The sequence below is a fragment of the Glandiceps talaboti genome, chromosome 5, assembly GCF_964340395.1.
Source record: "Glandiceps talaboti chromosome 5, keGlaTala1.1, whole genome shotgun sequence".
NCBI classification, from domain to species: Eukaryota; Metazoa; Hemichordata; class Enteropneusta; family Spengelidae; genus Glandiceps; species Glandiceps talaboti.
Genome location: NC_135553.1, coordinates 832,427 through 845,449, shown reverse-complemented (window position 1 = coordinate 845,449; position 13,023 = coordinate 832,427). Strand labels below are relative to the sequence as shown.

The following is a 13,023-nucleotide window of genomic DNA, read 5'->3' as shown; positions in this document are numbered from 1 at the left end:
TGAAAAGATGGTCGTGACGGAGGTCGAGACGAAACAACTTCATCATACTCTGGCGGTGGTGCCGAAGCCCCCGCCGAAGCCCCACCTCCTGAGGCTCCTCCTGACCAATACGCTACCCCTTCAAAACTGTATGCCTTCCCGCTCATGTCACGATAAAATTTAAAAATGGTCTTTCTCTCTTATGTTAACACCGCAGCTACTTGGTATCAATATATCAAACTCTGTACTCTCCCGGACTGTTCTTTATTACTGTACAGATGAACTATATATATATGATTGTCCGGTGTCCTCCACCTAAGGTCACATCATGATCAGTCTTTTCATCAAGTCAACGTTTCGTCGGTGGAGGCGCTGTTGGAAGGCATAGCTCTATTTTGCGCATGCTCTCGCACCTTAGCAACAACGACCAGCATAGTGAACTGACGGACATCTTTTGAGTTTTCACGGTGACACTGTCAGTAGCAGGAGAGCAACAAGAAATAACAGAGTAAGTGCAATACAATTATTTATCTGATTAATACATTATGCAGCCAGAGGAGACACATTTTGCAAATCCTGTAAATAATGTGTTGCTTCCAACAACTTAAAGTCTAAGCACGGTTTGTAGCAATAACAACACGTAACACTAACAGTTACAAGTAATGGCCGTGCGATAACACCCGAAGAAGTTCAGCTTTCAAGACCCCTTAAATAGTGTTATATTAGTGTCAATGAAAGCACTGAATAGTTTCTGGGTTTTTTGTTTGTAAAAATATGGTTATATCCTCGACCTCGTGTAACCATGAGTATAGCGTCATGACTACGAGTCGACCATTTACGTTGGTCGTTGTCGTTTAACAACTTACATGGCGTTCTCAGATCCCGGTCTCAGATACGATTTCAAAGAATGACTGTGTGGTCAGTGATCGATATTGTTTTTAGAAATTAAGACATACAGGTGCAAATGGTTTAGATACACTATGCTTGCAATAGACCCCTCTTATTGCAGACACAATGTCTAAACCATTTACAGCCGTAAGTCTGGTCACTTTACATTGTTGACAAGAGAGACTGATCCTTACTTGTAACTTTACAGCATGATGCGCTAGTTTCAGCCCTCTTTCTGAAAGGAGGTAATGAACTACAGGAATCATTATCTTCATGATAGTATCAATATGTTACAAAATGGTGCACTCTTATATTGCACATCAATTTTTAGCTAAAAATCCTGACAATATGATTGATAGGTGCATTTACACTTGAAGTATTTGAAAGCCATCAGCCCAATATACACTAAAGAAAAGAATGTTATTACACTAAAACAATATGATACAAAGCACTCAAGCTGATAAAATTACATAGCATTATTTACTTCTTTACTTAATTTCATTGCATGAAAATACAAATTTTCTTGTTTCACAGGGATTTTATACAAGGATATATAACTAAATAAATCCACCATGGAGATTGTGTATGTTTACACAAAGAAGCGAAATGAATTTGGCCGTCAGTGCAACTTCTCTGACAGGCAGGCTGAACTTCATGTCGACATCTTACCAGATGAAAGTTTGTCAGCCAACTTTGTTGAAAAAAATCCAGTTGATACTGGCATTCAGTGTGTCCAAGAAATGTCAGAACATGAGGTAGGTGTGATGAATCATGATTGACAGTTTTATACTTTATTTCACATATTGATAATTTGATAACAAAGTTACATATGTACAATCCTGCCATTGCTACATTATTACACCCAGTAGGGTTCCACTGTGTACCCAGGATGAATTCCACTCTCCTATATCAATGCTACATTACACCCAGTAGTGTGCCACTGTTGCATTGCAACCAGCAAGGTCCACTTTCATTGTAACATTACTGCCAGCAGGGGTACAATGTTATGCTACATTACAGCAGGGTTCCACTTTCCTGCCACTTCCACATAATTACACTGTTGTTTAGCTGGCTGCACTGTCCTGCCATCACCACATTGCATTGTACACACTGTTTACTATATACTGTAATACTGCAATGATATTGTCTATCTACAAGTTATGCAATTTGATTATCAAGTAATTCTGTTCTGTTTCTTTTCAACAGGTTAACACAGAGAGGTTTGAGACAGAAAGTCGGGGAATAAATCATGTTGAAGGTGGTTGGCCAAAGGATGTGAATCCATCAGAGGTTGAACAAGTTCTCAGATATAGGAAGAAAGTGGAAAAAGATGAGATGTACATTAATACCATTCAAATGTTAGGTGGTGTAAGTATAAACATATTTCAGCATTCTAAACCTGATTGGTTTCTTTCAACTTAAACCTAGCACAGGTCATTCTTGTTAATTAAAATTGTATCTTTTTTTATTTATTTATTTATTTAAACTTTATTTAAAGTTTGTTACAAACCATACAGATAACCTGTATAGCTAAATGCTAGTCTTCCATAGGGTCCTCTAAAATGACAGCAGAGATAAGACATGACAACAAACACTGAGATGTAAATATAAAACAATTACAGAATAAGGACTCAATAAAATTGATAGGACAAAATCACTCAAATTTAAAATAGGCTTTGATGAAATTAGTCAAAGTAGTCCTTACGTAGATGAGGTCCAAATTTGTTTCACTACAGTTGTTACACTTTAAAGATCAGATTGCACCAGTGGACATTGTGGTTAATTTTGCTGTCAGGACATATAAAACATTTCTTTGGTTGCTGAGTCTGGTATTACATGATGATACATTAGCAATACTAGCAAACATGTCTGAAATATATAATGGTGTCAAATTAGTAAGTGCTTTGTATACCAGGTAACTGGCTGTGTACCAGTCTTTTACACAAGAAAGATGTCATACAATATATATTTACATAATAAATGTCTGAAAACTATAATGTGTCTCAATGAAATGTCTTTTATTGTATCCAATCAATTTGTGTGGATGTCCTAATCCCTGAATAGTACTACTACTGCCATTGATGTGAAGTCAAATTGTCTCACCAGATGAAAAGTGAGAATAGCAGATCATAACCACTATGTGTTAAATTCTGTATTTATCTGTCTTCACTTTGTCAGGTCATGGAGCATACCATTAAGCAAAATAATGCCATAGATATTTATGAAGATTACTTTAATGACCTCCAAGTGGAGCAAACAGAAGAACCACCATCAGCAAAGACCATCAATGTATTTAGGTAATTATGATAATTGTTACTTCCAATAGCAGTTTATAACAAACATGGACAGTTTGACAACATCAATAAGAATGATATTGGGAGATTGTGGTCTCCAAATAAAAGTTTCAACGTGACATCTTCTGTTGCTTGCTAACATTTGTTGTGAATTTATAAAGAAAACTGAGTTGTGCATTGGATTGGAAGTGAAATACTCTACTACATATAATGTTTGGTATATATAACATAGTTGTGCTGGATTTAAAATATCTGTATCTCTCATTGCAGGGATCCTAATGAAATAAAACGAACAGCTACACATCTTTCGTGGTATCCTGATGGTGCACGCAAATTGGCAGTAGCTTACTCTAATCTAGAGTTTCAGAAATCATCATCTGATACCAGCATGGATTCTTATATATGGGATATTGGTAAGTGTTTGGCTAATTCACTTTTATACCAATTCATTTTATCATTACTATGTTGTTGGTATTTTGGTCAAAATGTCTTGACTTTATTTCTTTGTGACTACTGGCCAAATTACTTTGATATGTTGTAGCATTATAGGTGATTTCCATATATCCTGAGCTCAACCTGTATCAGATTAATACTAGACAATATATGCATTTTTATAATATTTTCATTGCGAAAATATTTTAAGACATCATAATATTCATATTGCTTTCAATTTCATGTTTTATATGCATATACAAAGGATTAATTTATTCTCATGACAAAATGTTGTCTGTAGTTATTCTGTTAATATCTTTAATGTTTTGTTTTTTGATGAAAATTGAATTTCTCCACATTTTTCCATGCATCAGAATGTAAAGAAGACCAAGTGCATACTTTAGTTAAACCATTTAAGTTCCATCTGTTTTGTTGCTTGTTTGAAATGAAAACTTGTGTCTGTCTATTAATACTGAAATTGGTTATTTGAATATTTACAGAGAACCCTAACAAACCTGATTTCACAATCAAACCTGTTTCACCATTGGTTTGCCTTGAATACAATCCTAAAGACTCTCACGTCTTGGTGGGTGGTTGCTACAATGGACAAATTGGTAAGATATTACAATTATTTATTATACACTTTGACCCATCCTTGTAATTCACAGATTTATAGTTGTAAATGCATGTATACAGCTGAGAATGTGTGTGTGTGTGTGTGTGTGTGTGTGTGTGTGTGTGTGTGTGTGTGTGTGTGTGTGTGAGTGTCTGTCTGTCTGTCTGTCTGTAAAACATGTCTATCATATAGCATAATTGTAGTGAGACATCACAATTCATTTTCTAGAAAACTATCAACATGTCCACTCTCTCTATTAGTATTACCCCTTGCACTAACAGTCTTTCATGGCATGTTAAAGATAATATAGGAAGAAAAATATATTTATGCAATACAATTTGAATGCAGATAATAGTTCATTTGTATTTGATGTCTATAAGATTAAAAGGTTTGATATATAATTACAGCTTACTGGGACACTAGGAAAGGATCACAGCCAGTAGAGATGTCACCTGTTGAACACAGCCACAGGGACCCAGTCTATAAAGTTATCTGGCTACAGTCCAAAACTGGAACTGAATGTTTCTCTGCATCCACTGATGGTCAAGTCTTATGGTGGGATACTAGGAAGTTAGGTGAACCAACAGAAAAACTCATAATGGACCCATCCAAAAAGATGAATCTAGAGAAAGCACAGGGTGTCATATCACTGGAATATGAACCTACTATTGTAAGTTTAATAAAGATATCAATGTATGAAATTAGGTGAAGTGGTTGAATCCATACAGATGTTTATATGACTATTCACTTGTGATCATATCATATCAACAGTTTTACAGTACAGATAAAGAATTCATTTCCAATTCACCAGCCCTGCACTACATAATGATATGTGTGAAGTGTCACTTGTGTAGTATAAATGTTGCCACATGGATTAAGTTGTCTGTTCATCCGTCCATCCATCCATCCGCCCGCGCGTGCATGCATGCATACATATGTGTTGTCCTCCATCTTTAGCCATGTCTAGGCCAATTATTTTCAAACTTAGGTATGTTATTAAACAAGATGACTTACTATGGGAGCATATACTGGTATATATCATTATGTTCATTAATATAAGCTTGTCAAAATGTAAAGTTATTATCATAATGAAGCCAAGCAAGATATCATAGTACATCAAAGCCAATTATAAATAGTGTGTACAGATCAGTAAGAACACTGGTTCCAGACACACCCCTACTATTGTTATGACCTAACCATATACATGTACTGTATAACAGATCTTTATAAAGGCTTTCCACAGTGCATTGCCATGTTATGAAAGCATATTTGTAGGTTTTAACTGTAACATCCAAGGATTATTTCTGTTTAACAGTTGTTTGCTTCCAAACAGTTTATAATATTTTTTACATGTTTGTCTTATTCCAGCCTACCAAGTTCATGGTTGGAACAGAGCAAGGTACAGTTATTTCTTGTAATCGTAAAGCTAAGACACCAATGGAGAAGATTGTATCCATCTACCCAGCACATCTAGGACCTGTATATTCACTGCAAAGGAATCCATTCTTCCCTAAGAACTTCCTGACAGTTGGTGATTGGACAGCAAGGGTAAGAAATACATACAATATACATAGTACTCATTCTTATTCCAGACTAATTCCTTGCTGACGTATAGCCAAGAAGGGGTAACTGTTGATACTTAATATGGTGACAGAGTGAGATACAATAATATGGCAACAGTTTAAATGATTTTAGGTGCTGTGAGATTGGACCCAACCCGGTAGTCACATTTTCCATTTTTGAGCGATTGTGATAAAAGTATACCTTGCTATGGTTACTGGAACTTTGTGCTTGGTGTGTTTAACGTGATGGAAAGTTTAGATACCAATGTAACATTACACATTGCATTAACATTCATCCATACACTTATACATGTATATCAGATATACTCTCTTCTTTTGTTACAAATAATGTCCATTGCAATGATTTCAGAGGCACAGATTTTAGCTAGTGTCTATCTTTGCTACATAAACATTTTTAAGAGCATTCTATCTTTGTAATGATTAATTTGGCTATGTTATGTTGTTTGATGCAGATTTGGTCAGAAGACATTCGTGAGTCCTCTATAATGTGGACAAAGTAAGTAGACTACCTTCTTTATCGGTGTACCGGTAATAACAGTGGAAAGTTTTCAGTTTGATGTCTGTCACCCCCACCCCAATTTCTTGTGACAGCTATATCACTTTTGTTCACAACCTTCTTTTCCAAGGTGAACATTTAGACCCCTTCGTCATCTACTTACTACACATGCAAGATTGTAGTTATTACAGTGTTCCATTTCCATAGTGACTAGAATTATGACTTACAATGTGAATCTTTGGGTAAACAAGTGTAATCACTCTTGAGACATTTTTTTGTGACACTGTTTGCCATATGTGACAGTTGTTTCCCAATCTCTTATTCCTAAACTAATCTATACATAGTTTTCTATCAAGACAAAACACATCGTAAATACTAGAGTATTAGACTGAATGTTTATGTATTATTATTACTATAGGTACCACATGTCATACATGACAGATGGATGTTGGAGTCCTATCAGACCAGCAGTGTTCTTTACCACAAAGATGGATGGTACATTGGATGTGTGGGATTTCCTATTCAAACAGAATGACCCAACTCTTAGTTTACAGGTCAGTCGTGTATGTTAGTTGTAATGACAGGGTTAGAATTCTTACCATGTATGTATGTACAATAGTGTCTAGATCATTCAAGAAGTGGCACTACTTGTACACAGTGTGTTCCAGGTCTCTGAGCTCTTTCTCTCTCTGGAAAATGCTATGTAGAAAGCTGCACATTGTGAAGGCTTTAGTCATATGAAGGAGAGCTAGACAATATTCATATACATGTATGCAGTACATAACTCAGTTGACGTACTAATAACCAGTATTGTAGACAGATTGTTACCTTTGATGTCAGCTAGACATTAACACATAGTGATGTTGTTTTATACAGGTTACTGATGAAGCCCTTCATAGTCTACGTATTCAAGACCAAGGTAGATTTATTGCAACAGGATCTCAGAGTGGTACCACAACATTATTAGAATTGTCCAGTGGTCTTTGTACAATGCAAAGAAATGAGAAGAGTTCAGTCACTGCAATGTTTGAACGTGAACAAAGAAGAGAGAAGATTCTAGAGTCACGTCATCGTGAGATGAGGTTAAAACAACGTAGTACAAGTCAACAAGAAAAACAAGATGAAGGTGAAGAAGGTGGTCAGTTTGAAGAGGAAGACCTGGTTGCTCAGGCAGAGAAAGACTTCTATAATGCCATTGAAGCTGAAAAGAAGAGCAGAGAAGCTAAAGAAGCAAAGCGAAAAGAAGCTGAAGAGGCACAGGCAGATCAAGGGGTGAGAGTTGATATATGATATAAAATCAGGGTTCTCCCCAGTCCTAACAGAGTGCTGGGTGGTCATTAACATGTATGGTCATTACTATTCATGAGATAAATCAATATTAAAAGTTGTTGATTGTAAGTCCCTTTCATATACACAATTTACATAAACAGTTGTACTGACAGAAGTGTACTATCAAGGTTACATTTCTCAATTCAGGTTGGTACAAATCATGTATAACACTAACTATTGACTCAAAGTTTCACAATACCCAGTCATTCATAACATATTAGATAGTGGTCAGATATCTTGATATGTATAACATACTGGTGAATTAATGGATGTCATACAATAACTCTGTTAGTGTAACAAATAGTTGTAGACATGACATTATTTGTGCTACAGTTCTTAACAAGCCTTATGGTATTATTTGCAGGATACAATTGCTGAAGAGAAAGGAGATGGGGAGAAGGAGGTGAGTGTACAAATGCAGACATGAATTATGGGATGACAATGTCAGTCCTACTGGAGTTGATGTCACCAATCATATTGAAATTTGTATCAACTACAGCAATGTATCCTGCCTGGTCTAGTTAATATTGAGAGATGATTTCCTATCAAATTAACATAACAATTCAATTTATTCTATAGTTACAAACTTTTCTGTGATATATTTTAGTAGTTCTGAATATCCTGGTATCTCATTCAAATTGAACATCCATTGAAAAAAATAAAACTGTCTTATTGATGGGAGAATTATTACATAATAATAATAATAATAAGAGAAAAATTGTAGGCATACAGATCTGATATAGGTGCATTTCAACAGATAATGAAATATTTGCTGTTGAGGGCGCTCTTTCAGAAGCGTCAAAGACAACAACTCTCAATCTAATTTACATATGGTGATTACAAGAAGTGTCTAGTTTAGTCGCACGTTTGTTCAAATTCTAAATTTTTTACTTCTTTGACAGGGTGAAGAGAATGCAGAATAAGTATCTGAGGAGTGAAAACTGGATGGATGAGTGATCCACTGCCATATTATAGGCATGACAAAACAAGTGTTGTTGAATTGATAACTTCACTTTGATTGAGTTCTGAACGTTACATCTTACAACAACAGTATTCAATTAGACAAGACGCTAACAGTGAAACTGTCTCACTGTTTACTATCTGTAAATAAGAAAATTGTCCAGTTATTATAAAGACAAGATAAACAACTACAAACTATTTTGTAATTATATTTACCATCATTAGTCATCACTTTATACTACTTTGGCTGAGAGCTAAAAGAAACTATGTTATTGTCCAAGAGTCTCAGAAAACCAAGGACTTTTGTTTCATTTGTAATCTTTTTCATGTTGGTATTTGAATGCATCAATTTATCACTCATAGAAAATTGTACAATGACAGGTTGGAATGGAATGGCAACTGAAAACACAACAGTGCCTTGTATATAGATAGCATCAATGCATCAAAATCACTATTAATTAATTTTGGATTTGTTGGTATATTTTCATATTTAACATATTTTCCCTGTTTGTGTGTATACAGTAATTGTGTAATTTGTCATGAAATGGTATATTCTACTGATTTAGCAGTAGTAATGATCAACAGATCAAATTTCAGTTGAAATAAATAAAGTATTTTTAAGCTTTACAAGATTGTTTTTCTTTAATAGAGGAGTTGTATAAGAGATATGTGTTATCTATTTGTGTATGAACACATAGTCAAATTTATCAATAATAGTAATACCGTAGTCGGGAATCCATGCGGATTGGGATTTTATATTTTGCTGTGATTGGAAAGCAAAATTTGAAATTCCAATCCACATGGAGTAACCCTGCCGTCCTGTCGTGTATGAAGACACTTATTTTTCATCAATTTGTTTCATTGTTCAGTCAAGAAATATAAGATTGACATAATTGATCTTTGGAGTTGGAGACAAATCTTTGTAGTGATAAAAGTCATGATGTGAGTATTTTCTGACTGCTGTGAGTATTTTCTGACTGATCCCATTTTGGGGAATAGTATAATTGTACCTATACTACCCAGCTGTAACTGAAGTATCATTTGTACAGACAACTTACAATATACTCACTGAAAATTGTTAAAATACCAATTTGACATTGTATATTTTAATTAATTTAGAGGTTAATTGTACAGCAACAGGTTGTAATTGTGAGTGTAAATATGAGTGCATTGGGGTGTAATTTTGAGTGTATTGGGTGTAATTGTGATTGCATTGGAGTGTAATTATGAGTGCATTGGGGTGCAATTGTGATTGGGGTGCAATTGTGAGTGTATTGGAGTGTAATTATGAGTGCATTGGGGTGTAATTTTGAGTGTATTGGGGTGTAATTGTGATTGCATTGGAGTGTAATTATGAGTGCATTGGGGTGCAATTGTGAGTGCATTGGGGTGCAATTATGAGTGCATTGGGGTGCAATTGTGAGTGCATTGGGGTGCAAATATGAGTGCATTGGGGTGCAATTGTGAGTGCATTGGAAGGTAATTTTGAGTGTGGACCCAAAAATCAATTTGATTGGATTTACTGTACCATAGAATACATGTAGAACAAAATCTGTATTGAATCTGTTAAGAAAACAACATTGTGTACACCATGTGTAGAGCTGCACAAATACATTTACCATCAGGTGACTCAATACTGTACAGGATGTTATTGGATTACAAGGAAGTCCTTATATACTAGTATCTAACAAAATGGTTTCAGAAAACATTCCGGTTGCAGCAGCTATTGCAGATTTAATTTATGAAAGATTGAGGAAAATGGCTATGATTGGCTTTGACTCACATTTCAAGTAACACAGAACTACTTTTACAAATGAGATTTGTTGTGACATAGAATGATAATTACTTAACCTATTTGTACAAGTACAGCAATATAATAAACAAAAAATGTCATGTTCAGTCATGCTAAAAACCTGCACAATCTTGCTGTCAAGGCCAGCATGAATGAATGAGCACACTTTTAGATCTGTGTTACTACTGTAAATGAGTGATGGCGCCACCAACGTCTTTATGTACAGTCTATTGGAGAAATAATTCAGGATCTAGTCATTCAGACTGTAGGTCATATCATTCTGCCCTCATCGGTCTGACGGTGAGTTCTGGTTGATAGGGTGGCACAACACATTATATTGGCTTGGCTTATTTTCATTAGCTGTAGTTGTTAAAACATCACCATAGGCATGATTCTAGGAATGGGGATGGAAACTTGAATGCTGTCATCTTAACAAGCAGATGCCAAATTCTTGATTTTTTTTGTACTATTTTCAATGTTTTCATTTATCTTAGTACATTTATTTGTTTATTTTATATTTTTGTATAATGATATCGGGCCTTTCATGCTTGTTTTCACAAAGAGAAACCAGTAAAACCTAGAAACTATCACTACTCTGTAATTCAGAATTGTAGTGCTTGACCTCTTGACCTCTACATACACCCTTAAAAGGTCACTAGTTAAAATGAATGACTGTCATTGACTAGCTTACTGTACATTATCAGTAGGTGGTTCCACTATCAATATAAAGGTCATGAACTTGTGAAGTCTGACACCATTATAATCAGGGGTGTCCTTCTGAACATTGCATTCAGTTGACCTAACATGACCTCTGGGTGTGTTCTTATGAGAAAGTAATTTAAGCTTTTATCAGTTTGTCTCACATTGAGATATCCATCCCTAGATTTAATAAGAGGGTTTTCTTTATTAGTTTACAGGGTCAATTCAGATGTGTTGAAAGCTATCCTGTAAATAAAACCAGCTGTACAACATTTCAGTAAAACAGGAAAAGAAGAAATGACAGTTGGTTTTAAGTGTAGTACAATATTTATGTACAGGTCTATCTGAGATATAGTAATGACAATATTAATGGATGGATCAAAGATCTGATCTATTTGAATATTCTTTTTAAAGTTTCCAACTTGAAGGATTACAGTTTAACCTTTTACGATATCAGAATGTTTATATTGTCAACAAGGCATTGTTATATCCATACTTTTCTATTATGTATCCTGTGTTACAAATGAAAGAAATGTTATTCTATGGGAATGGATTCTCTACATTGACATATACAAGTCCCTACAAATATGCAGTTGTTATATTCAGGGAGATCATATCATTACATACAGTAGTCCCATGGGATTTCAAGTATATATGTAGAAGAAAGACAGTTTCATTACTGGTACACATGTTTTTCATTTCCATATGATGATATCATTCATTATTTCTCCCCCCCCCCCTCCCCATCCACAGTAGGTTTAATATCTTCAGGGGATAAGTTCACAGTCACTCCACATCTTGTGTAATACCTTACCAAAGAAAATATGTAAAGCATGCACACACACACACACACACACACACACACACACACACACACACACACACATGCACACCCATACACACAAATGCATACATACATACATACATACATACATACATACATACATACAACATACATGTTTAGTGCTTTGGGTTTTTTTTTATTGGCATTGAAATCAGAGGAATCCCCATCAACTCGAGCAAATTTGCAATTGCTATGACCATTGTCATGGTTGCTAGGGATTTAAGTTATGATTTTGGAATGTTTTTTTGTTTTTTGTTATAAACCTAAAGTTCACCCACCGTTGTAAATTTGCCATTGATAGGGTCATTGTACTTTGTATTGCATTGAATTATTGAATTTGTTATAAGCACTCTTATGATTAGATGCTAAAACTTTAAAATCAAAGTTGCTAAAAGTAGATGGATGCTGTTTTTGTGTCAATGTTGGAAGCTTATCTTATCATTTACCAGTAACATAAACTGTATGGACCAAAAACTTCCCAATTAGGTGATTAGTAACCATGGTACCAACCAGTGTTGCCAGGAATTTAGGTACCAATTTCAGAATGCTAATTTTCTGTTCTATAAAGTGTGTGTTTGCTAACCAACCCCCCACCCTTAACTCATACATGCATTCTCAGCAATCTACTCAGTATTTTTTGACTTTTTGATTTCTATCTCTTTCATTCCAAGTCATGTATGATTCAATCATTATACTCTGATCTGTACACTAGCTGTCTGTAATTTATAATCAGGTTCTTCAAATTCAATATGTATGTTCAGACAGTTTTAATCAAATCCACATTTTTAGACCCATTGTGTTAGGGTTCTCTCCATGAACTAAATCAAACATCCCCAGGAACATTCACCCTACACATATCTGAGATCAATTCACTCTATCATTATTTTTGTTCAAACTTTAACAACAAAAATTATATCATCTTGTATTGAACAAGTTCTTAATTATCAAGACACCCATGAAATATCCAGGGTTTTTTAGTTTAAGTCTTTTGACAAAGTCACAGTTACTGAGTTAGATATTTACTAAATCAATTTGTAAGATTGCACAACTTTTGGGTGTAATCATTTGATTTGAACAGTTTTAGTCAGCACTTACAATTTTATGAATGTAA

The 13,023-nt window shown here is 34.9% G+C and overlaps 1 protein-coding gene across 1 annotated transcript; it reads left to right on the top strand.

Moving 5' to 3' along the window:
- Positions 1 to 397: 397 nt before the first annotated feature.
- LOC144435220 (dynein intermediate chain 3, ciliary-like) lies at positions 398 to 9,168 on the top strand. The gene is made up of 13 exons (XM_078123803.1): positions 398 to 487; positions 1,402 to 1,622; positions 2,074 to 2,235; positions 3,046 to 3,164; positions 3,432 to 3,574; positions 4,094 to 4,207; positions 4,617 to 4,879; positions 5,578 to 5,757; positions 6,245 to 6,288; positions 6,707 to 6,842; positions 7,165 to 7,560; positions 7,982 to 8,020; positions 8,520 to 9,168. The coding sequence occupies exons 2-13, from the start codon at positions 1,440 to 1,442 to the stop codon at positions 8,538 to 8,540; spliced, it is 1,800 nt and encodes a 599-aa protein (XP_077979929.1). The 5' UTR covers positions 398 to 487; positions 1,402 to 1,439; the 3' UTR covers positions 8,541 to 9,168.
- The last annotated feature ends 3,855 nt before the right edge of the window (positions 9,169 to 13,023 follow it).